The sequence below is a fragment of the Leptidea sinapis genome, chromosome 23 (genome assembly GCF_905404315.1).
Source record: "Leptidea sinapis chromosome 23, ilLepSina1.1, whole genome shotgun sequence".
Lineage (NCBI taxonomy): Eukaryota > Metazoa > Arthropoda > Insecta > Lepidoptera > Pieridae > Leptidea > Leptidea sinapis.
In genome coordinates this window covers 701,262-725,251 of record NC_066287.1, presented here as the reverse complement: position 1 = coordinate 725,251, position 23,990 = coordinate 701,262, and the positions used below count along the sequence as shown (strand labels likewise).

Genomic DNA, 23,990 nt, shown 5'->3' with positions numbered 1-23,990 from the left:
GTAAGCATTTGTAAATCCGCGCATCTCTCAACCTGACAGCTTGGGTTTCCGCCATTTTGTTAACGTCAAAATGAAATTTTAGTGGGAAAGATTGATTTGGCTTTTTCTTTGAATTGTTTAAGTTGTAAAAAACTTACTATATTTATTTTACTAGATAGTATAAATATAGGCATGTTTACTATATTTATGAACGTTTAGTTATTTGGACTGTCTGAGTTCTTCTAAATAATGTGTAAGAATAATCTATCATTTTATAAGCAGACTTAATCGTGTAAAACACTAACGGCCTTACAATTAAACTCGGAATAAAATTTATGCCTGAGAATAAACCAAGAATATGCAAAATGTTTAAATATCCCTGATTACCTATCACGGTTCCCGCGTTTATTTGCAAGGCTGCTTGACGTTCGGAAAATTAATATTGTATCGACAGTGTTGTCAGCGTAAAACTGAGTCAACGTTTGTAGTCTTTGTTTTTTCTCGGGTAAAAATTTATACTATGTTTATTTGTAAGGCCATAACGTTTTTTGTATTATATATTAGTATTGATAGGTAGGTAATTAGTAAATACTGAGGTGATATAAACAGCAAGAATTATATTTAAAGTCTTAGATACTTAAAAATATTAAATGGGGTGACAAAGGGAAGCACACAACACAGCAATTACCTAGAACTACATTGAGATCTTAGTTCCTACTTTCTAATAATATTTTTGATGCTGCAGCTATATTATATGCTTATACATCTTGCATTTTCTTCATTAGATACATATAAACTTTTTTTTGATTATATGCAATTACTGAACTGTGAAATGTCCATAAATCTGTATTTTCTATAATAGTTTCTCGTAAAAAGGTAGTGCACCCTGGGACAAGGTGGGTAAGCACAACTTCCAGAAGTTTAAAAGATACCTACGTCACGCCAGTCTTTGAATTGGGAGATCTAAGGTTAAAGGCTATGTAATGACCAACATGGGGAGGGTGAAATAACTGACTTTGACCTGAATTTCGTTTGTAAAACCTCCCCTGTTCTAAATCCTTTAAACCTGAGCTGGTTTAACACATACACAGTAACAAAACATTGCTGTAGAATTATAACCCCTTACGTCCTAGCAACTTAACCTCCAAAGGAAATAAAAAAATCGTTATTTGAAACAGGATAGGCGAATGGAGAAATAATAAGTTTTCGTTTAACTCTATAGATAGCACTGACATTAAGCTAACTTGTTTCACAGTTGCGTGGCCAATTAAGATACACTGTTTTAATTCGATTTGTATAACATGAGAAATACCTGAGTTTCAGTTAGCATCAAACTTGTAGCGACTTCGAATCTCTTCGGCCGCGACAGATACTTGTTCAGTCGGAATTGTTTCTCCAGTTCTAGTAGCTGCTGAGACGTAAACGCTGTCCGGGGCCGCCGGGTCTTTCCAAGGAGCGCGTGTGGAGCCCCTGTTGTACATAATATACATAAATTAGTAATAGTATTTGGTGACATTAACATTAATGACAGTATCATCCCATAATCAGGAATGAGTATAAATGTGATTATGTTGATTAAAGCTAAGACTCTCCTATGGGAATCTGATCTTTCTAAGTAAAACAAATGAAAATGAAAGTATATGTAAGTACCTACCTACTGTTTATTTTAATTATTTTAAGTCAGTTATTAAGGAATTGATCCTGGGTAATTTAGGAGTAGGCGTAATCGCCTAGTGTATATATGTAATAGCAGTTAATCCCTATGGTATCTATCATAATACAATAGTTGATGCACATTATATTTTTTCTTTGAGTATTTTGTTATTTATATGGTATACGTATACGTATTTTATTAAAATGTTTCTATGTCACAATGTTATAAATCAGCAAAGAATGCCGCAACGATATTAACATATAATTACCACCGCTAATTAAAAGATATGATTTGTCATTATGAAAATTACAATTCTGATAATTTGTTATCTACGCAATTATAGTGTACATCGCTTAATATTAACGTTATCTTGTGAGATATATTCCAATTTCGAATTGAACAAATAATTGTATTAGGCATTGTGTACTCTTTGTTGTAACTAGATACAAAAACAAAATGGTGAACAAAAAGTTGTATGAATGTTTAATTTATTATTTATAATCTTCGTCGTTTAAACCATAATAAGGTTTATACCTTATTCAACGCGTGTTGAATGGTTAATAGCTGAGTTGACTTGATTTTTTTCAAGTTTTTTATTCATTTGTATGGCAATTTAACGTTTGCTGGGTCAGCTAGTATAAGATAAAATCAGATGATCGTCACAATAAACTCATTTTTTTCATTCATAAAGATATTTTTTCCGTAATAATTAATCTTTATCTCTGATAACTATATAACTAAACCAATTCTCAGTTTTTGGCACTTAGAAAGATATCTACATAATGTACGCTCGACGCGTGCTTGCCCTGTCGCTAACAGTATCGGAATGAAATTGAATTTGGATTTACGACAGAGCCATTTTTTTAAATATTATAAATTTATTTATAGATAATATTGTTATAATACAGTGTAGCAACATTCGTGTTCTTTCTAACGGCGTATGCCGCAGAGCTAAGTCTATCTGCTAGTTGGGCAATATGTGGACCCCACTGAAGGTTTTTATCTACCGTGATATCCAAGAAGACCGTAGTCCACAAGTTCCAATCTCTGGTCAATAAGTACGTTGGTTTGTACCTCCACTGTGTTTGGTGTATATTTGATGCTTTTTTTTCCGGATCATCGCTGTTTACTTTTTGTAGACTTTGCGCATATCAGAACATAGGCTATTATAACACTGCCTACTTTTATCACATCTATACGAGTTAACATGAATCTGCGTTTAGAATAATACAGATTCTAGAGCGGAACGAAGGTCAACGTTTTTGACAAAACATTTCATTTCGGTCCTTAAACGTCGAAGAAATGAGCTATATCATTAAAAAAATAATGCCGAATTAAGAATTTCCTCCGTCGCGCTCGGGGTCCATGTTTTCAGAGTTATATGTATGACTATAAGCAATCAAGCTCTCTAAGTGGGTATTAGTTTAACCTAAGCCATACAATATCCCCTAGGTCATCCAGTCTCGACTTAGATACATATTTTAAAGGTGTATATTTTTTTTAGTATGGGGTCAATTTCGTTACAATTAATTATATGTATAGTTTATAAAAAAAAACTACAAATATATATTCACGAACTAAAGTCAAACTAGTTTAATCAAAACGTAGGTAATAAATAAAACAAACGCGCGTAACTGAACATACTGATAATATTTACCAATTAGAGAAAATCAAATAACGCGGCTAATCAACACGAGGCTAAACCCATAAAAATGATAATTATCAATTACTCTAATAGGATTGCTTCAAACTTGGAACTCGAACATTTGGCCGTGTTTGCACAAGCCGATAAGTTGGCGCGTAAATCCTCGCCGCATCTGTCATCGGGAAATGTCACTGTGACAATCGGTTTCTTTTAGCGCGTGTTTGCTATTATTATTTTCTAATTAAGCGTGTTTTGTTTTACTAAATGATTATTGTTCGATAGAATAAGTAGTTAGTAAAGTAAGGAACAACATGGTATTAGAACATATTATATTATGTTTATAACATGAATAACATTTTAATGACAAACAAACATTTTACAACAACTTCTTAAATGCTTTGTTATATCAAGATACTATATTTAATTTAATCAAAGCTTTTTACTGTACAAAAGAAAGCAAATAAGACATTATATAATGAATCTGAATTCTGAATTTCTGTAGATTTACATTTTTAGATCTTCACATGACTCAATTTGACATTTAAAATAATATGTTATTATACCTATTACCTACCTATATGATCAGTGGGCCGAAAGCAGGCATAAATAAAATTAAAAATAAATTAAAGGTGGCTCACGTTCAAAAGTAAACAGCCAGCCGTGCTTGAGAGTCGAAATTCAAAATCAATATCATTTCTCTGTGTACCGAACGTGACTCTATGGCGACGATTATTTTGTTTACTTTCAAACTATAAATTATAGTTAAATGCTTGTTAAATACCATAAACAGCGTGAGAGGTTCTCGTTAAATGATTATTTTGTATTTGTTCTTAATGGCTATGTTAATAGAAGTTATTACTACGTCATTGCGACCGTGCTACGCAGATAATGAAACTTATAGCGTGATTGCATGTATATAATACAGATATAATATAAAACAGATGATTATAAATAATTAACAATAAAATACTTGTTTACACCTGGCAACCCTAACGTTGCGGCTGACTTAGAGCTGGCAACAATATATTCACCAATTTTTTACATAATTTCCTTTTAAATGATGTACCATTTATTAAAATAAATATATAGATGCAATTTAAATCAGAAAATTAGTAATACTGAAATTATATACAATTCATTGCATACTCCCTAAATGTTCATATCAAATTAGTTTTATCAAAAATAGGCAGAATCAATCAGTGGGATCTTGTACTATAAACTGTGACAAAATTAAGTCGATCTGTGTGGCCAACTTGATCTATTTCAATCTTATTAGTGTACTTCAAACCACAGTTATATGTACACCGCGTTGCGGTACAATCTGGTACAGAATTATGCTGAGAGCTCTTCTCATTAAAGCAGGCAATGCTTCAATGGAACAAACATACTAATGTTGATATTGTCTACATCGAACTATATTGTTAAGTTACGATTTCAATAAAATACTTTTTAAAGTATTAAAATACGTGTATCTTACTTCATTTTTTACATTTGTTATTTCCGGTAAAGTTACATTTACAATGAGCTTTCTAGCCACCCTGAAAAATATAGTTACACGCGTTTTAATCCTTTTAAAACTGTATTATTTAAATGTGTAACACTTGCGTTTATCAAAGGAAATAGTATCTATGTTTACGATATTTTTCAGATTTAAAGGAATCAGTAAAACACAGATTTAGCTTTGCTTAGTGGTAAAAGTATTCAGTGATTATCGTTAAATTGTCTTAAAAGATAGGTCTGTTTAGATTAGCGTGACTTTTGACTTTTTACTAATTTTTGAGGAGTGCGTAAACTGTTTCTAAGAAAATATAAATTTTTTGTAGTTATTATGGTAGTATTTCAAACAACATTTGCATAATAATTATAGTTTACCTGTGCATACTGAAATGCATATCATCTAGCGAAACATAATAGACGCATCATAAATTTTTACGTTAGACATTTCATCGACTTACAATGCGACTGTACACATAAGTTTTCTCTGTCTACGCTGACCATTTTGAAACACAGCGCAGGGGCGTCTTGTTCAGCCAACAAATCAAATAAGCTTGATTGCAAGTTTCCGCTCGCCGACGCGGCATAATTACATCGTCTGTTGTTTCATAAATGTTGACAATAACACGTCTTATGTATGTCGTATTCTATACATACTTGAATTTAAAGATTATTTATTTGTTAGGGTAGGTATGTTATGTTAATTATAATTTTCTCAATGAGGTTCTGAGAAAAATAGACTTCACTGACGAGTAGGCCGAAAACGAAGTGATGCTATAGACTAGTCTTTTATTGAAAAGGAATACTAGCAATTTGGCCCTAAATCTATATTAATGAAGCAAGGGCGGCGATCTGAACACTGTGATCCTAATTAGTGATCGTCTCTCCGTACCCTAACTACTGCTCTCTATTCAATACCGACTCTGGGGCTGTTTACCCTCTGTGCTAATAGTATAATTGTAGCATTGTGCGTTTGTTTATGGCAAGTGTGAAATGTTTACTGTTTAAATTAATCGTTTGTAAGCCCTCTTTTAAATTGCCCGTTTAGATGGGGACAAATGACCCTATTTATTACGTTTTAAATTAGATTATTTGATTCGAACCAAATGTTAAGTTTCTTAATGGCTGGTATTAATTGAGAGATCAAATACTTTTTATATTCTATTTAAATCATTTACCGTTTTGACTCAGAAACACAATTTTATACGTACCTATATAATGCAATCAATTTTTTTATGAAAATAACGGACAAGATGTGGAACACGTTGCGCTGATGGTAATTGATACAACCTGCCCATTACAATGCAGTGCCGCTCAGGATTCTTGAAAAACCCAAAAATTCTGAGCGGCACTACAATTGCGCTCGTCACCTTGAGAAATAAGATGTTAAGTTTCATTTACCCAGTAATTTCACTAGCTACGGCGCCCTTCAGACAATAATGCTTACAGATTACTGCTTCACGGCAGAAATACAAGTAAGAAGTTTTGTATAAGTAGTAGGTAGTTAAAAAAACGGTGTGTTAAAGACATGGTAGACGTCAAAACTTCATTAAGGCGAGATAGTAATGAGATTATACAACAGTTTTTATTGATACATACAAATATAATAATTGTGTAATAATTACTATGTTAAATATTGGTCTGCGCCCTTTTGTTTCGCGAGTTGTTTTCACTTCAAAAATAAGTTATCTACGAAAAGTTTCCGTATATTTCTTGTAACGCTTAAAGCTAATATCCAAATGTGATTCCCCAGTCCCTTTATGACCATAAGGATCAAAATCCTGTGTTTCCGAAACATGTGAAAAGCATGTTATAATTTTATTGCTGGGGGTCCACTTTTATGGTTCATTGAATTAATCTTGGGGGTTCAATTATTATAATGTATTTAATTATCGACAAGCAAAGGGCATGCGAATTTGTTCCGTCTAATTTATAGATAGTGAAAAGATGAAATATAGTTCACTACTATAATAATAATAATAATATTGACATACTTTTACACAAATTATCTTGCCCCAAACTAGGCATTGCCTGTACATCGGGTACAAGACAACGATATAAATGATACAATATACTTTCTTAAACATACATAAATACATATAAATATCAATGACTCGGAAACAAACATCTATATTCATCATATAAATATTTGCACCTACCGGGATTCGAACCCGGGAACTCTAGCTTAGTAGTCAGGGTCACTAACTATTCGGCTATATGGGTCGTCAACTTTAAGGTTTATATATGAATACCTTGTTACCTCGCGCAGCCACTTTTTGGAATCGGCTGCAGTTTTGTATGGGTATATTTCATCGGGATACCACGGTGGCGCAACCAGTCGCCGCAACCAACAAAGTATATACAGCTCTATAGGGAGTTACTCATCTGGTGTCCGTTTGGTTGCGCAAGCAATTTGGTGGAGCGAACAGCTCGGACGCATCATTATTCTGGTGTCTGTTTCGTGTCTAGTTTGGTAGTTAACGGACACCACGGTTGCGCGACTGGTTGCGCCCTAGGTGTGTTTCGGTGGAGTATTGCCCTTAAGGACCTTCAAGATATGGGTTCTCAGACGGGTTTTTCAGATTCATAGCAAATTCGAATTCGACCAACGGACATTACATCAAAATGCTGAATACCACCCACATCACGTTGACGTCTGGCTTTCCAGAACCGCGCGGTTTTTAAGAAATTTCTTGCCTCGCACAGCCATTTTGTGGAAACAATTACCGGCTGCTGTTTTCCCGAACCGATACGACTTAGGAATTTTTAGAAAAGAGAAGAGCTTACTCCCAACTAAAATGGCCGGCAACGCATTTTTTGTCCCCTGGGTTTTGCGGATGTCTATGGGCGGCCTTACCACTTTCAATCACCTGACATTCTTGGTCGTTCGCGTCCCCTAATATGATGTCCACTAGACACTAGATTTACAATATACAAGCGTATAGATGAATAAAGCATGCAATAGAGAATCTCTAAGGAAGAAACAGCGAGATGGAAAGCGAATATATTTTTACTGTAACCGATTTTGATTGACAGATCGTAAAGAGTCAGCCACGCTTGGCATTTGTTCCTTAGTATTTTGTTCACACACATTTTTCAATAATCTATTTATCTAAATTTAAAGATCTAGTATATAAAGTTGCAGTATAAGGCTAGTGTTGTAAAACATTCCTCGCAAGTGTAGTAGGTATCTATCTACAAATAGCAAATACGATAAATCAAAAGCATATATCACCGCAGTTGCCTACTGTCACCTCACTTGAATGCCGAAAATATACCCTTTTTGGTACACTTTACTTTACTAGTGATGTGCCGAAACCTTTGTGTATATCGATGACTTTGTGATTAACTGCAAAGAAAATTTACGCGTGCTAACCGTGATAATGTTGGATTATTTTAATTTTTAGTAAAGCAGCTGACAACATTAACAAAAATGAATCAGTACACTCTCAGACCATTTGTTTTTGGAATAAGGGGGCACCCTTTAGTTTTTACTTCAAGGGCCTATTAGATAATCTGTTGAACATGAAATCTGTTGATTCATGTTCCGATTCAAAATCAAACCTATAACTATAATTTAGGTCCAAAATAAATACGTTCTATGAAAATCAAACCTTTTTAGGTAAACTATAAACCACCCCTCACCCCTGAATAGATGAAGATGTCTTCTTATGATTCTTCTGGTGTTGTAAGACAGCATGGGCGGTGTTTTTTACTACTTTAATACTCGCATATGAGAAATTTGATTGTAAGTCTCAGGATGAGTCGAAGTTTAAAGTCATTTTGTAAGTAGCGTTTAAATCATATAGTCACGTCTTTAAACAGATAATACAGTTTAGTAAAAGTTGGATGATGTGCTAGTTTCGTCACTTACCTTGGGTAATAAATAATAATATAAAAAAAAAGGTTTTTTATATATTATAGGTATGATAATCACTCTAAATATTGATAAAAATATTTTAGGTAGGTATGCGGCTTGCTTCAGTTTCCCCCTACACCCAAACTTTTTTTTTCAAGGTTTAGATGTAAAATATGATAGGTGATCATCAAGTATACTTAAAGCATGCTATTATGCTAGCTTATATATGAATATTGATACCTAAAATATTTTTAAGCATAACGTTGTGTGTCCGTTATGTAATCTTATAAAAATCACATAATATGTTACAAAAGTATCGATAAAAAGTCCTACAACACTACTTATCTAATTTGTCAAGGGCCCTGTAGACCCTTTGTTTGTGCGAACAAATTGCTGGCTCATAATTGGCTTAGCGTCCTCTGGCTTGTGCTGCTACTGTTAGCGGTTCAATTTGAAAAGTTTTAATGTTATCTAGATGAGCAATTGTTAATAACTGTTGGTTTTGAACGAAAAATGAACGGACAATTAATACAATTTTTTAGTTGTTCTCTACCCTAGTTATTCATGGATGTTAAGAATTGTAGCATTAATAGAGTAGTACTAATAATATTATGTTAAATTTTAGATAAAAAAATATAATTTATTTCCTTTAATCCATTGCGATATAATTATGGAATAAGGCATATTAAAAATGTTAATCTATTCTTTGCTGAATAAATCGCTGTTAGCATGGCCACACCCTTACGTCGGGGTAAATCGGATAATTTTTGAATCGAGTTGGCAAAAGTACTCACTAATTATTTTACTCAATTAGTACTGATGTTTATTTGTAATGAGTTCGGAATTAAACGATTTCTGTTAATTAAACCTTACTGGAATGTTGATAAATATAATGTGTTTTGATGTATCGAATGAGAGATATGATTTTCTTGATATCTTTTAATAGTCTGGCACAACCTAGCATGTATTTACATTACATAAGAAAGTGTGTACCTAAATACATACACCAAGTTCATCTTGCAGGTACCAATAGCTAATTTTACATTAGATATAACAGAAAAATAATAATATTTATTAATCTCGGCATTTCGCATATCCTTCTCTCTGCAAGTCATCGGAGTACTGCAAGTTCCTACGATTATGTTGATTTATCCCTGCCGTTCGATAGCTGAAATACGGTCTATTTTTTTTAATCCGTGTTGGAGTCTAGGTAGCGCCAATACACGACCGTTTTTCTGTAAAATATTAATACAGTAGGCAAGGCGGCTTTCCTAAGCTATTATTTTCTAGTTTTTAAACTCTGTGTCAGACAGACTACATGGTAATAATATAGTTCTGTTTGACCATTGAAAAGATCAGCTCACTACCACTAATCATCCCATTCAATAAAACAACTTATTTATACGTGTGCATGAACAACACGATGCATCGATAGTATGAGAGGGAGATAGATTATCCGAGGATTGAAATTAGTAACAGATGGCGTCACCACGTTAAATTGTTGTCGATAATTTTTATTGGGCCATTCCGGCCTCTAGTGTTTATGCTGCATTAGTATGGATAAGGATTTATTTTATTTACATTTAGTTTTAAAGTGAAACTTTTATTACATCATCTCAAACTTTTTCGACTGTGTGTTGCATGTCGCGTGACGGTCGGGCGGCGCCTATAGTTCTCAGCAGCTGACCGTGTAGTGTATAGACTATTACTCATTTGTGCCAGTGCTCCACGCTATTTCGTTTGTTTTTGTCGGTGTTTAATGTAAGTGTTGTTTGTCAGTGTTTAATGTAAATGTTGTATTTTATTAAAGTGAAATTTTGAGTGAAAAGTTTCACTTAATACCGTGGTTTCATAAAACCACACAATACTTTTTTTTACATTACCGGAATCATTATACAATATATCGATGATTAGATAACGGTTGGAAATTTCACGAACAATAAAAAGTTATTGTAGACTTGTTAAAAAAAATTGTACTCTCATACAGAGTAGTTTGAAAAGAATGTGCTAGTTAAATAGCTATTGATATACGAGTAACAGTTTTCTTAAAATTATTATTATGGAAGACAAATGGCGGGGATACGAATAACCTACTTTTTTTACAGCGCGCGACGTTGTGGTAGTCAGCCTGGCTCAACTCCCTAATAAACTTGAAAATGTATGACATTGTACTAAAAATAATGACGGCAAACGCTGTCTCGCTCTAACATATATTCGACTCTTTTGTTTGTTTTGGTTTGAATGTCATGTGACATGTTATTCATTCAAAATAAAAGTGACTTTTTATAATTTTTGTTACGAATTGTCGTTTTCTTTTACTTTATTCAATAATAATCATAAATGCGTGAGACATTTCTAAGCTATACAATGTAATAAAAAATTCGTAAAATATGTGTTTTAAAATCTGTTTATATGTATTCTGTTATAATTTCAGATTCAGGACCCACGCCTACGACATGTATTACAACATCTGAAAAACGAATACCAAAGACTGTCTAAACCGAAAGTACTACACAACGCAAAAGAAAACTATTAAAAAGGTATTAATTATGTAAATTGTTTTTTTTTTCTATGAGATAATTGAAACGTATCCCTAGTTTAATCTAGTTAGACTTGGCTTAGATCCATCTTAAAATTAACAAAAGAGAACCTTAAAAGTAGAAATTTTTATATTAATTTATTATATATACGAGTTTATATTTTTCGATAAAAATTATGGATTGATTGCAAGCCTATATATATGAATTGTATTGGCAGCTCTGATATTATGTCATTAGGTGTTAATGTTGGTATCAGGATTTTGTAAAATACAATACAAGCTACTATTATCATTATTTTATATGGAACTCCCGTCTATTAAACGGAGTGTTTAAATTCTCTTTGGTGGTAGTGTGGAACGCGCGTAAACGAAAATGTTCTTTTTTTGAAATTCATACAGATACCACGCATCAAGCAATAAGAATGTGGCTGTCTGTTCAAACTCTTTGCGCAAGATGGGATCAAAAAAAACAAAGGAGTGTTATTATGAAATTCAGTATAACATAACACCATCCGCTTGATGATGTAATGGTTATCAGGACATACTATTAACTAATTATAAAGACTATAATGTAGTATATTTATATTTTATACACCCTAATATTTTCGTATTATGAAAGTTATACACAGTCACAGTAGACATAATATGTGTCAGTATGGAAACTAGGCCTTGTTGATAAAATACTTACCTACATGTGCGTACAGTAAGTTCAGTGAAGCAATAGGGTTGTCAGGTTATTTTTTTAACCGACTTTAAGAAAGGAGATTTCGAACGAATTTCCTTATGGGGCGTTGCGGAGCGAAAAAAAGTAAAAAGCGTAAGATTTTTATGTATAGTGTAGGTATGATAGCTATACAGTGTATAATGGAATATTATAGTCTACATGATGACTGTTATGTAATATTTTTAAACAATATTTTATTGAATGTTTTTCTTGGAAATACTTTTTTTTGGATTTTTTTATTAATTTTCGTTGAAATAATGATAATAATATTTGAAATATTGATGGGAAGGTTTGAAATATGAGTTTTTAAACTTTGTCTGTTATTTCACTTCTACCACAGTCTTAAGAAACTCTTCCCTGCAGTCATCCCACGAACATGTCTAGACGGGGCAATTATTGTTTTCGTGAGTGTCAATAACGAATATGACATCTATTATGAGATCCAAGATGGCGGATATGACATTTTCAATAAAATCATTTTTGATTATATGGGTATCATTATTGAGATTTTCGGGAGTGTGGGAACACACATTTTTATTTCAAAAGTCCAGCAATATCGGCTTCAGCACCGTCGAGAATTATGAAAACATCACCCATGATAAAAAAGTTGATAATTTAATGTAGCTTCAACTTTTTTTGCAAACTTCATTTTACATTTTGACAGCACTATCTATTTCAGCACTATCAGTTTGAGCACCCACAAAAACCATGAAAACGACATACCAATTATGAACCATGAAAACGACAAACCCATGATGCAAAAATTGTCAATATTATGCAGCCACCAACTTGGATCTACATTCTGATACCACTACCTATTTCAGTACCCTCGAAAACCATGCAAAATCACGCGTGACGAAAAATTTGATAATTTTTTGCAGCCGCCATCTTGAATTTTCATTTTGACAGCACTAGCTGGTATTGGTTTCAACACTTTCGAAAGCCATGACAAAACACGTCATGTAGGTAAGTATTTTGTCCAAAATAAATTAATATAAAAAACATCCTACAAATTCATTAATCCACAGTTCACACTCTTAAAAAAAATATAGTAAATATTGCAGCCTTAGTGTAAATTGTGAATTATGTTCACGAATTTTTTATAATCGATCTCACGGACTTATGATTCGAATACCTACTAATTATAATATTAATATAACAATAAATCATTCTATATATACTATACTACTTTATAGTTTAAAAAACAACAACTAGAGTTTTGGTGGAGCCGAGTTCAAATAGCCGTATACCACGCAATACGCTGGCATTTTCAAAAAGATCGCGTAAACAAATAACAACGTGACACGAGTGTCATACTCGTATTGACCGCGAAAACCGCTTAGGGGTCTCGTCGATGTGCATGTTTGTGTGAGTGTGTCATTTCGAACGTTTGTAGTTTGTACTTTGAAGGTAGTTTCCGTACTAGTACAAATTATGTCTACTGTGGTCTGTGACACAATACAAGTTAGCAGCCTGGCGCAACTCTCTAATAAACTTGAAAATGTATGGCATTGTACTAAAAATAATGGCGGCAAATGCTCCGCTCTAACATATATTCGACTCTTTTGTTTGTTTTCGTTTGAATGTCATGTGACATGACATTGATATATATATATATATATATATATATAACAAACATACATTCTCTTTTACTACATGATGACAAGCATTTGCCGCCATTATTTTTAGTACAATGCCATACATTTTCAAGTTTATTAGAGAGTTGCGCCAGGCTGCTAACTTGTATTGTGTCACAGACCACAGTAGACATAATTTGTACTAGTACGGAAACTACCTTCAAAGTACAAACTACAAACGTTCGAAATGACACACTCACACAAACATGCACATCGACGAGACCCCTAAGCGGTTTTCGCGGTCAATACGAGTATGACACTCGTGTCACGTTGTTATTTGTTTACGCGATCTTTTTGAAAATGCCAGCGTATTGCGTGGTATACGGCTATTTGAACTCGGCTCCACCAAAACTCTAGTTGTTGTTTTTTAAACTATAAAGTAGTATAGTATATATAGAATGATTTATTGTTATATTAATATTATAATTAGTAGGTATTCGAATCATAAGTCCGTGAGATCGATTATAATAAATTCGTGAACATAATTCACAATTTACACTAAGGCTGCAATATTTACTATATTTTTTTTAAGAGTGTGAACTGTGGATTAATGAATTTGTAGGATGTTTTTTATATTAATTTATTTTGGACAAAATACTTACCTACATGACGTGTTTTGTCATGGCTTTCGAAAGTGTTGAAACCAATACCAGCTAGTGCTGTCAAAATGAAAATTCAAGATGGCGGCTGCAAACAATTATCAAATTTTTCGTCACGCGTGATTTTGCATGGTTTTCGAGGGTACTGAAATAGGTAGTGGTATCAGAATGTAGATCCAAGTTGGTGGCTGCATAATATTGACAATTTTTGCATCATGGGTTTGTCGTTTTCATGGTTCATAATTGGTATGTCGTTTTCATGGTTTTTGTGGGTGCTCAAACTGATAGTGCTGAAATAGATAGTGCTGTCAAAATGTAAAATGAAGTTTGCAAAAAAAGTTGAAGCTACATTAAATTATCAACTTTTTTATCATGGGTGATGTTTTCATAATTCTCGACGGTGTTGAAGCTGATATTGCTGGACTTTTGAAATAAAAATGTGTGTTCCCACACTCCCGAAAATCTCAATAATGATACCCATATAATCAAAAATGATTTTATTGAAAATGTCATATCCGCCATCTTGGATCTCATAATAGATGTCATATTCGTTATTGACACTCACGAAAACAATAATTGCCCCGTCTAGACATGTTCGTGGGATGACTGCAGGGAAGAGTTTCTTAAGACTGTGGTAGAAGTGAAATAACAGACAAAGTTTAAAAACTCATATTTCAAACCTTCCCATCAATATTTCAAATATTATTATCATTATTTCAACGAAAATTAATAAAAAAATCCAAAAAAAAGTATTTCCAAGAAAAACATTCAATAAAATATTGTTTAAAAATATTACATAACAGTCATCATGTAGACTATAATATTCCATTATACACTGTATAGCTATCATACCTACACTATACATAAAAATCTTACGCTTTTTACTTTTTTTCGCTCCGCAACGCCCCATAAGGAAATTCGTTCGAAATCTCCTTTCTTAAAGTCGGTTAAAAAAATAACCTGACAACCCTATTGCTTCACTGAACTTACTGTACGCACATGTAGGTAAGTATTTTATCAACAAGGCCTAGTTTCCATACTGACACATATTATGTCTACTGTGACTGTGTATAACTTTCATAATACGAAAATATTAGGGTGTATAAAATATAAATATACTACATTATAGTCTTTATAATTAGTTAATAGTATGTCCTGATAACCATTACATCGTCAAGCGGATGGTGTTATGTTATACTGAATTTCATAATAACACTCCTTTGTTTTTTTTGATCCCATCTTGCGCAAAGAGTTTGAACAGACAGCCACATTCTTATTGCTTGATGCGTGGTATCTGTATGAATTTCAAAAAAAGAACATTTTCGTTTACGCGCGTTCCACACTACCACCAAAGAGAATTTAAACACTCCGTTTAATAGACGGGAGTTCCATATAAAATAATGATAATAGTAGCTTGTATTGTATTTTACAAAATCCTGATACCAACATTAACACCTAATGACATAATATCAGAGCTGCCAATACAATTCATATATATAGGCTTGCAATCAATCCATAATTTTTATCGAAAAATATAAACTCGTATATATAATAAATTAATATAAAAATTTCTACTTTTAAGGTTCTCTTTTGTTAATTTTAAGATGGATCTAAGCCAAGTCTAACTAGATTAAACTAGGGATACGTTTCAATTATCTCATAGAAAAAAAAAACAATTTACATAATTAATACCTTTTTAATAGTTTTCTTTTGCGTTGTGTAGTACTTTCGGTTTAGACAGTCTTTGGTATTCGTTTTTCAGATGTTGTAATACATGTCGTAGGCGTGGGTCCTGAATCTGAAATATATATATATATATATATAGATTGTTCAGGGTAATTTGCTTAATTATTTATAGAATAAATGCGTAAGACATTTCTAAGCTATACAATGTAAAAAAAGTTGTAAAATATACTTTCGGAACGATACGATAATACTCCGAATATATCGCAACTATCCTACTCTAACAAATGTTCGAATTCCTTATCGTTTATCGTTACCATAGACTAATATTTTGATGTTTTTACGATGTTAGTGTGAATGAAATATGTTCAAACCTAAACATTATCTGTGCTATGTCGCTGTTAAGTGTCAAAAGTCAAAACATAGTTTAGGCGCTAAGGACCATGCCAGACTCTGCACCACCAATTTGGTATTATTTACTCATAATGTAAATGTTAAAAAAAAATTGTAATGAATATAATATGACCATTTAAAATTTAATAAATAATACAAAACTTGCGGATAATAAATTGTAAAAAAAATTAACTCAACCCTTCTCGTCGACTTCCTATTTCTCAAGCGGCCATTAGCATTATTTCTACGCATAAACGATCAACAAAATGACTTAAATGACTTAGTAGTAAAAAAATCCTGTTAAATAGTAAATCACATATAATTATTTCAATAATATTTATTAAGTATGTATATTGTATGGCAAATATATCTATACACCTTGAAACGATAATAGCATCGACAGCCTAGAAGGTGTCGTTGAGATTATCGTAAAAGTGACGTTTGATTATTTGTGAAATTCGAATATTCGTCTCTGACATTTTCAACTAAGAGTAGGGTTAGGCCCGATAATATCGAATAATGTTTCGTTCGTTCAATCATCGTTTCGATATTGATTACGATGTAACTAACACGACACGACTAACGCCACGACTTATCGAATATCGATTTTAGGAGTAGGCCCCCTGGCCGGTCAGATGGGAGTAAGAGAATTTTCATGGCTCTATTCTTTTTGGATAAAGAAAGGTAAGCACTAAAGAACAAATAATAACCTAATAAAAAATGCTTAAACAGATTAAAAGTGATAGAGTATTGATTTAATTCATCTAGAGTAAAAGTTATAATATTATTATAATCTATCTGTAGTGTTTTTTATCGATTGTCGATCATTTATTTTAAATTATTATTAAATTTATTTTTATTTCTTTCATTTTATAGTATCTATATTTTTGTAATTAAAATTTAATTAATTAAATTAAAGTTTATTGATCTTAAAATAGTTTATGGGTGTATTAACCTTTAAAACCCTTTTTATTATATTATATTGTACATGATGTGCAAAAAATATTTAAAGCCTAAAAATTAGGGTTAACTTATTTGTGTTAAAATTTCAGGACCCACGCCTACGACTTCAAAAATATTTATTGTAGCATCTGAAAAACGAATACCAAAGACTGTCTAAACCGAAACTACTACACAACGCAAAACAAAACTATTAAAAATATTAATTATGTATATTGTTTTTTTTTTGACATAACTAAAACGTATCCCTAGTTTAAACTAGTTGGACTTGGCTTAGGTCCATCTTAAAATTAACAAAGGGAACCTTAAAATTAGATCACATATTACATATTTTAATGTAACGACAGTTACATTATAAGAATGTACATATTTGTATAGTATAGTTAATTATCGATTAAAATTATGGATTGATTACAACCCTATATATTAATTATATTGGCAGCTCTGATATCACATCATCAGATTATGTTGGTGACAAGATTTAGTACAATACAATACAAGCGATATTTCTCATTATTTTCTATGGCACTCCCGTCTCTTGAACGTAGTGTTTTAATTCTCTTAGCAAGTTAATACTTAACAATAATAACATATCATTTTGTAACTTAATAAAATGATGTCACGCAATTAGCATGACTCATTATACAAAAATAAATACGATCGTGACGATCTTTGGGGGAAGCAGAGTTGAAAGGGGCACGTGGCGGACCGACAAAATCTGAATAAATTTCGATAGCGCGTTTCAAATCCAATCCATGAGAGCTGTGGCGGCAAACTAGCGCCATCTATATATCTTTCTGAAAATTATATCTTCAGGTGACCAAGTATTCTCTATTATATTTATATTATTTCTATATTATCTATATTATACATTTATACAATTGTGACCTAGGAAAAGGTATTATAGGTACCTCTAATGTATGGTTGGACCGTTGGAAAGGCTATTTCAAAATGTAATAATGAAGAAAGCATTTATTACAACTGGTTTTACGCTTTGTACAAAATAATTAAACTGATAATAATTTAACTATTTCTGGCGATTGGATTGCATATTTTTTGGAAAATTAAAATGGTCTGTTATACAGAGTGTAAAATAAGGATTTGAAGATTATTATATAATCCGGTGTGTACGAAACAGCATACTTTGAAAACTTGTATTAGGGTTATAAATAACGAAAAATACGTTTTTAACAGACTTCGAAAAGAAGGAGGTTCTCAATTCGATTGGAATTTTTTTGTATATGTATGTACACCGATTATGCTGATATTTATGATCCGATTTTCGTGATTCTTCTTTAGTTTGATACAGAATGTTTTCCATTTGGTCCCATAAAATTTGACATAGTTTGGATTAGTAGTTTTCATTTTATGAAAATTTTTGTTTACGTGAATGATGTTATTATAGTTTGAGTACTGCTTTTTTAGGAGTTTTCATTTAGTTTGTTTATATATTATTATTACCGGCCCATTTGCCAATAAGGGGGTCTTAGGCTATATATTTGAGCTAATTCTCTTCCAATACCGAGCAGTTGTGTATTTAGTTTTTCAAGTAATTATATTATGAGTAATTTTATTATAATATTTAATGAGGTCACAGTAATTTAGTGAGGTTATTGGTATCTTTAACGATTTCATACTACGGAAGTTGATAATATTTGTAATTCATTTAGAGACAATGAATATTATAATAATTAAATCACGTTTCTTCACATGAAAGACGGTCTACGTAAAGTTTTATTTACATTTAATCTGTTGAAGGCTTATTTGCTCTGGAATCCGGCTAAATGGGTACCACAGTGGCGCCATTTTCTACCATAAAGCGGTAATGTGCAAGTGTTATTGTATTTTAGTTTGAAGGGCGCCGTAGCTAATGAAATTACCGGGCTAAAGAAAATTGGCATCTTATGTGTCAAAGTGACAAGCGTAATTAATATTTTTAATAAATATTGAGATCTCGCCAGAATTTAGGGTTTTTCAAGAACCATGAAATGAATTTTATTTATTTGTATGAGTCGTGGTAGCACAGTTCTTAACAATTGGTAGATACACAGTACAATTCGGCAATGAATGAACGGCACTGCGTTGTAATGGGCAGGGCGTATCCCTTTTAATCAGGTGAACGTCTTGCTCGCCTCTTTTTACTCTCATACAAAAAGCTTATAAGTAAGTTTTCTTACTTAATTTTTGCAATTTTTGAGAAATCTTCGTTATCAAACATAATACGACCACTGACAGATTGGTATTAAGGTAAAATGATATATTACAAGATTTAAATTGACAGATGTTATTTAGGCCATATATCAAGATTGAACTATTATTGCACTCGACAGATAACACGATGAGATAAAGAATTGCTTATATAAATTTTTCCAATAAAAACACATAATTTTTATGTAAACCTGCGAGAACCACCTTATAATAAATTCCCACCACTACTCATGCACTTTCAAAAATTAGAAGAATTACATAGTGTTGCCGGTCTTCAAAGTGGAAGTAAGTAAGTATTCATTTATTGAGACGATATGACATGGGAACATAGAAACACCATGGAAAGAAATTGCAAACCATGCATTCCTCGATTTGTTTATTTTTGGAGATTACTTGAAGATAGAAACGCTACACATGCAAGTGGTGACAGTTCATGGCGGCAATAGGAAGAAAAATGAATATTCAGATCACGTAATCAGATATCAATAATGTAATACATAGAATGAGGAAAATGTTTGTATAATAATCACCGAAAATAATTTACAAACTAAGCCTAGTTCAAGATTCCTTTGGTACTTCAATTAAATGGTGTAATGACGCTTGAGAGTGATATGAGATATGTGCTTAAAAATAATAATAATGTTTTACAACAACACAAGAGATTTTACAAGAAGATCGGCGGTTTTTTGGAGCAATATCATCACTGTACTACTCAAATCAAAAGATCTTCCAAAATTTAAGATCAACCCTTTCAAACAACAGGCCAATGAAGTATGCCAGGTCGGTGACAAATAGAGATCTGCATATTTTGCCTGGGAGACGTGTCTCATTATATCTATGAATGTACATGTGTGACTTCACCCATGTTGAATATCGTAGTTCTATTTCTTCTACTAAATTCTTTACGTAAAATTATTTGGGAATTAAATTGAAATCGCTCGGGTAGTATAGCCATGACAGAATATAATAAACATACTATGATAATGATTATTGTTAACGTTTAAAAAAGAGTGTATCTCAATATTACCTACTATGTTTCTCAGTCCTAATGTACTTATAAAGTACCTACATAACATTTCACATTAAATATTTTCACTCTCAAGGATTTATCTGTACTGCTAGCATATACTACAAAATCTTTTGTACGTTCAGTACCTACTGGGCTTACAATTGCGCGGGTAAATACGATAGATCATAGCAGAATACACTTACGGCCGTTTTCAATAACGTATCTCTAGTTACGGATATATTGCTGTCACCGTTTAATGACAAGATCTTTATCTATCCATAGGAATTATGTCCAATATAGTTATAGTCCAATGCATTCTGTCAATAGGTTATTGAAATGTAAGTAAGTGTAAAAGGATAGATTTGTCTACCTCTAGTAAGTTAAACTTAGGATAGATAGGTTATTGAATACGGCCGTTAGTAATGACCTGTATTTGTACGAGGCGAGAATCATTACTTTGCTGTAACTCAGTTTGTAACAAAGACGAGAGTAAAAATTTCTTAAGCTATGTGCATACCTTTGTAATGAAATGAAATGAAATGAAATGAAATGAAATGAAATGAAATGAAATGAAATGAAATGATTTATTTGTATGAATCGTGGTAACATAGTTGTTAACAATTAATTGGTGTACAGCACAATTCGCCAATATATCGGCATACAAATATTTGATTGTCAATATTGGAATATCATATTTAATTTATACTTATACGTTCTTAATACACATTACGTAGCTTTAATTCAATGATATAATATAAAATAAACATTAGTTTGTAGGTACCTCTCAAAAATTACATTTGAATACTATTATTTTTGGCTAAAGAATTCTTTTAAACTATAAAAGCATTTATCTATTAGCCATAATTTTAATTTTTTATGCATTAATGTTTTAGGCATCTCTCTAATATTCTTTGGAAGGTGGTTAAATACCCTAATACACATAACATTTGCGTTATTTTGATGAAGCGCTGTTCTACAGTATGGCATAAGAAGGCGAGTTGGATCTCTTAATCCTAATATGGAATAGTCCTTAGCTGGTTTAAAAAGTTCACCCAGTTTTTTAATGACCATACAAATTTCTAATATATACAGACCAGTAAGCGTTAACAGACGGTGCTTTTTGAATAATGGTCTACACGATTCTAGAGGACTGACATTGCATAAAGCTCTTATACATTTTTTTTGTGCCAGAAAAACATTTGAAATATTAGTGGAGTTTCCCCATAGTATTAACCCGTACCGTAAAACTGACGCAATATAACCGTGGTATGCAGTAAGTGCAGCATTAGAGGATAGAGTTTGTCTGAGCCTTCTTAAAGCGAAAACGAACTTATTTATTTTGCCTGCCACTGTATCACATTGAGCTTTCCAGTTACAATTGCAATCTAATATAAGGCCTATAAATTTTATTGTGTTTGTTTCTTTAATCGTTAGGTCACTGTGTGTTATATTTAGAGATTTATGTATTGTTTTATAATTAGAAAATTGTATATATTTAGTTTTTGTCATATTAGCGAATAAATTATTCTCATTAAACCATGTCAATATAGTTTCTAAATTTTTATTAATAGTCATATTATAATTATTTATCGCTTTATGCTCGTCAGGAATAATTATGGATATGTCATCTGCAAATAATACACAGTTATAGTCAACCACATCGGGTAAATCATTCAAATAAATTAAAAACAGTAAGGGTCCCATAAGACTTCCTTGAGGAACTCCAAATTTACTAATTAAATAGGGTGACTTGTATGTAGTCATCTCCAGTTTCTCATTTATGTTATTTATTTCTACAATTTGTTGTCTATCGGCTAAATAACTTTCAATCCATTTTAGAGCAGGGCCTCTTATACCATATTTTTCACATTTATATATTAAGATATGATGATCAACAAAATCGAATGCTTTTGACATATCAAAATTATTGATATCGGTTTTAGTACCCTTTTTGAGTAAAGGCTTAATAACAGATAACTTTAAGCTTTCTGGAAAGACACCCTGTGAAAAGGATATATTAATTAAGTAAGTCAAAGTATGAGAGATATTGTGCTTGCAGTGTTTGAGTATATGTGTAGATATGGAATCATAACCTGTTGCCTTTGTATTTTTAAGAGAATTTATTATCTTTATTACTTCGTTTTCGGAACATGGAGAGAGAAATATACTATTATTGATTGAATTTATTTTGTATTTATATTGATTATTCCAATTATGATTACAATTTTTAGTCAAATCAATAAAGGAAATATTAAATGTTTTTGCAATGTCTAATGGATTTGTTATATCAACGTCGTTATAATGAATTAGGTCAATACAATTTTTAGCTATCATATTATTATGACTACCTTTTTTCTTTATTATGTCCCATGTAGCTTTAGTTTTATTTTTTGAGTTTTGTATATATTGATTATTTAGGTGTCTCTTAGAGCAGTCAATACAAGACCGTAATATTTTGCTATATTTTTTTAACTTTATCTTACTTTCATGAGACTTTGATTTGTAGTGATTAAATCTCAACTGTCTTTTCTTAATACAAGCTACCTTAATACCTTTTGATATCCATTTATTATTGCCAACATAATTGGACATTTTCTTATTATATATGGGAAAGCAAAGATCGTATAACAGGCAGAAAAAATCATGAAAATTTTTGAAGGCTGTATTGGCATTTGACTCATTTAATACATCGATCCAATTTAGAGATTGTAAGTACATATTAAATTTATGTATATTCTCTTGACAATAATTCTAATTTTTATAGAACAATTTTTCGGTTTATTTATAAATATTTTCGGTAAACTTACTAGTTGGCATGATTCATGGTCCGATAGAAAAAGTTTAATTACTTTGCCTTCTGCTGTAGGAATATTTGTCGCTATTATATCTAGGCATGCTTGTTGTCGAGTTGGTTCCGTTATATTTATATTAATATTGAAATTACTTAATAGATTTTGAAATAATTTTGATATCTGATTTTCTTTTAATATATCAATGTTAAAGTCTCCGGCTAATATAATCTTTTTATTATTATTGATGGTTAGTTTATGGAGAAGTAGTTCTAATTTTTCAAAAAATAAAGTAATATTTGAGTTTGGTGTCCTGTATATACAAACAATGTAGCAATTTATCGCTCTTACTTCAACAGCACAACATTCAAATATTTTTTCGGTTGAGTATTCAGTACACTGATCGAGAATCTTATAATCTAGAGATTTCTCCAATAAAATACAACTACCTCCTCGTCTTTCATTCAATCTACAAAACGTCGAAACGACATCATAATTTTGCAGTATGAGATTAGATTCTTCTCCCCTTTTTATAAAGTCATGTTTATTCTGCTGATTGCGTATCCTACTATATACTTTGTGCATATTATTACATACTATATATACTTTGTGCATATTATTGTTTTCTAAGTTTGTTGAATAAAGTTTTATCTTATTGGACTCTTCCTAAAAAAACAATATTGTGTTGCATCGTTTGCTAATGCTATAAAATAGACATAATATCTATATTATATAGTCGCAGAAGGTCTGATTGTTTAGCGGCCGTTTTCAATAACCTATCTTTCTTTAGTTTAACTTACAAGAGGTAGACAAATCTA

At 31.8% G+C, this 23,990-nt stretch overlaps 2 protein-coding genes across 2 annotated transcripts in view; both read right to left on the bottom strand.

The window, feature by feature from the left end:
- The window catches only part of LOC126971401 (alpha-1,3-mannosyl-glycoprotein 2-beta-N-acetylglucosaminyltransferase), a 258,468-nt gene that overhangs the window by 108,049 nt on the left and 126,429 nt on the right, over positions 1-23,990 (bottom strand). The gene's annotated exons all lie outside the window — the stretch shown is intronic.
- Positions 1-23,990, bottom strand: part of LOC126971439 (homeobox protein Hox-B6-like) — a 43,662-nt gene that overhangs the window by 6,278 nt on the left and 13,394 nt on the right. Inside the window, exon 4 of the mRNA XM_050817759.1 lies at positions 1,292-1,449. Coding sequence (XP_050673716.1) covers positions 1,292-1,449 — 158 coding nt within the window. The remainder of the gene's footprint in view (positions 1-1,291; positions 1,450-23,990) is intronic.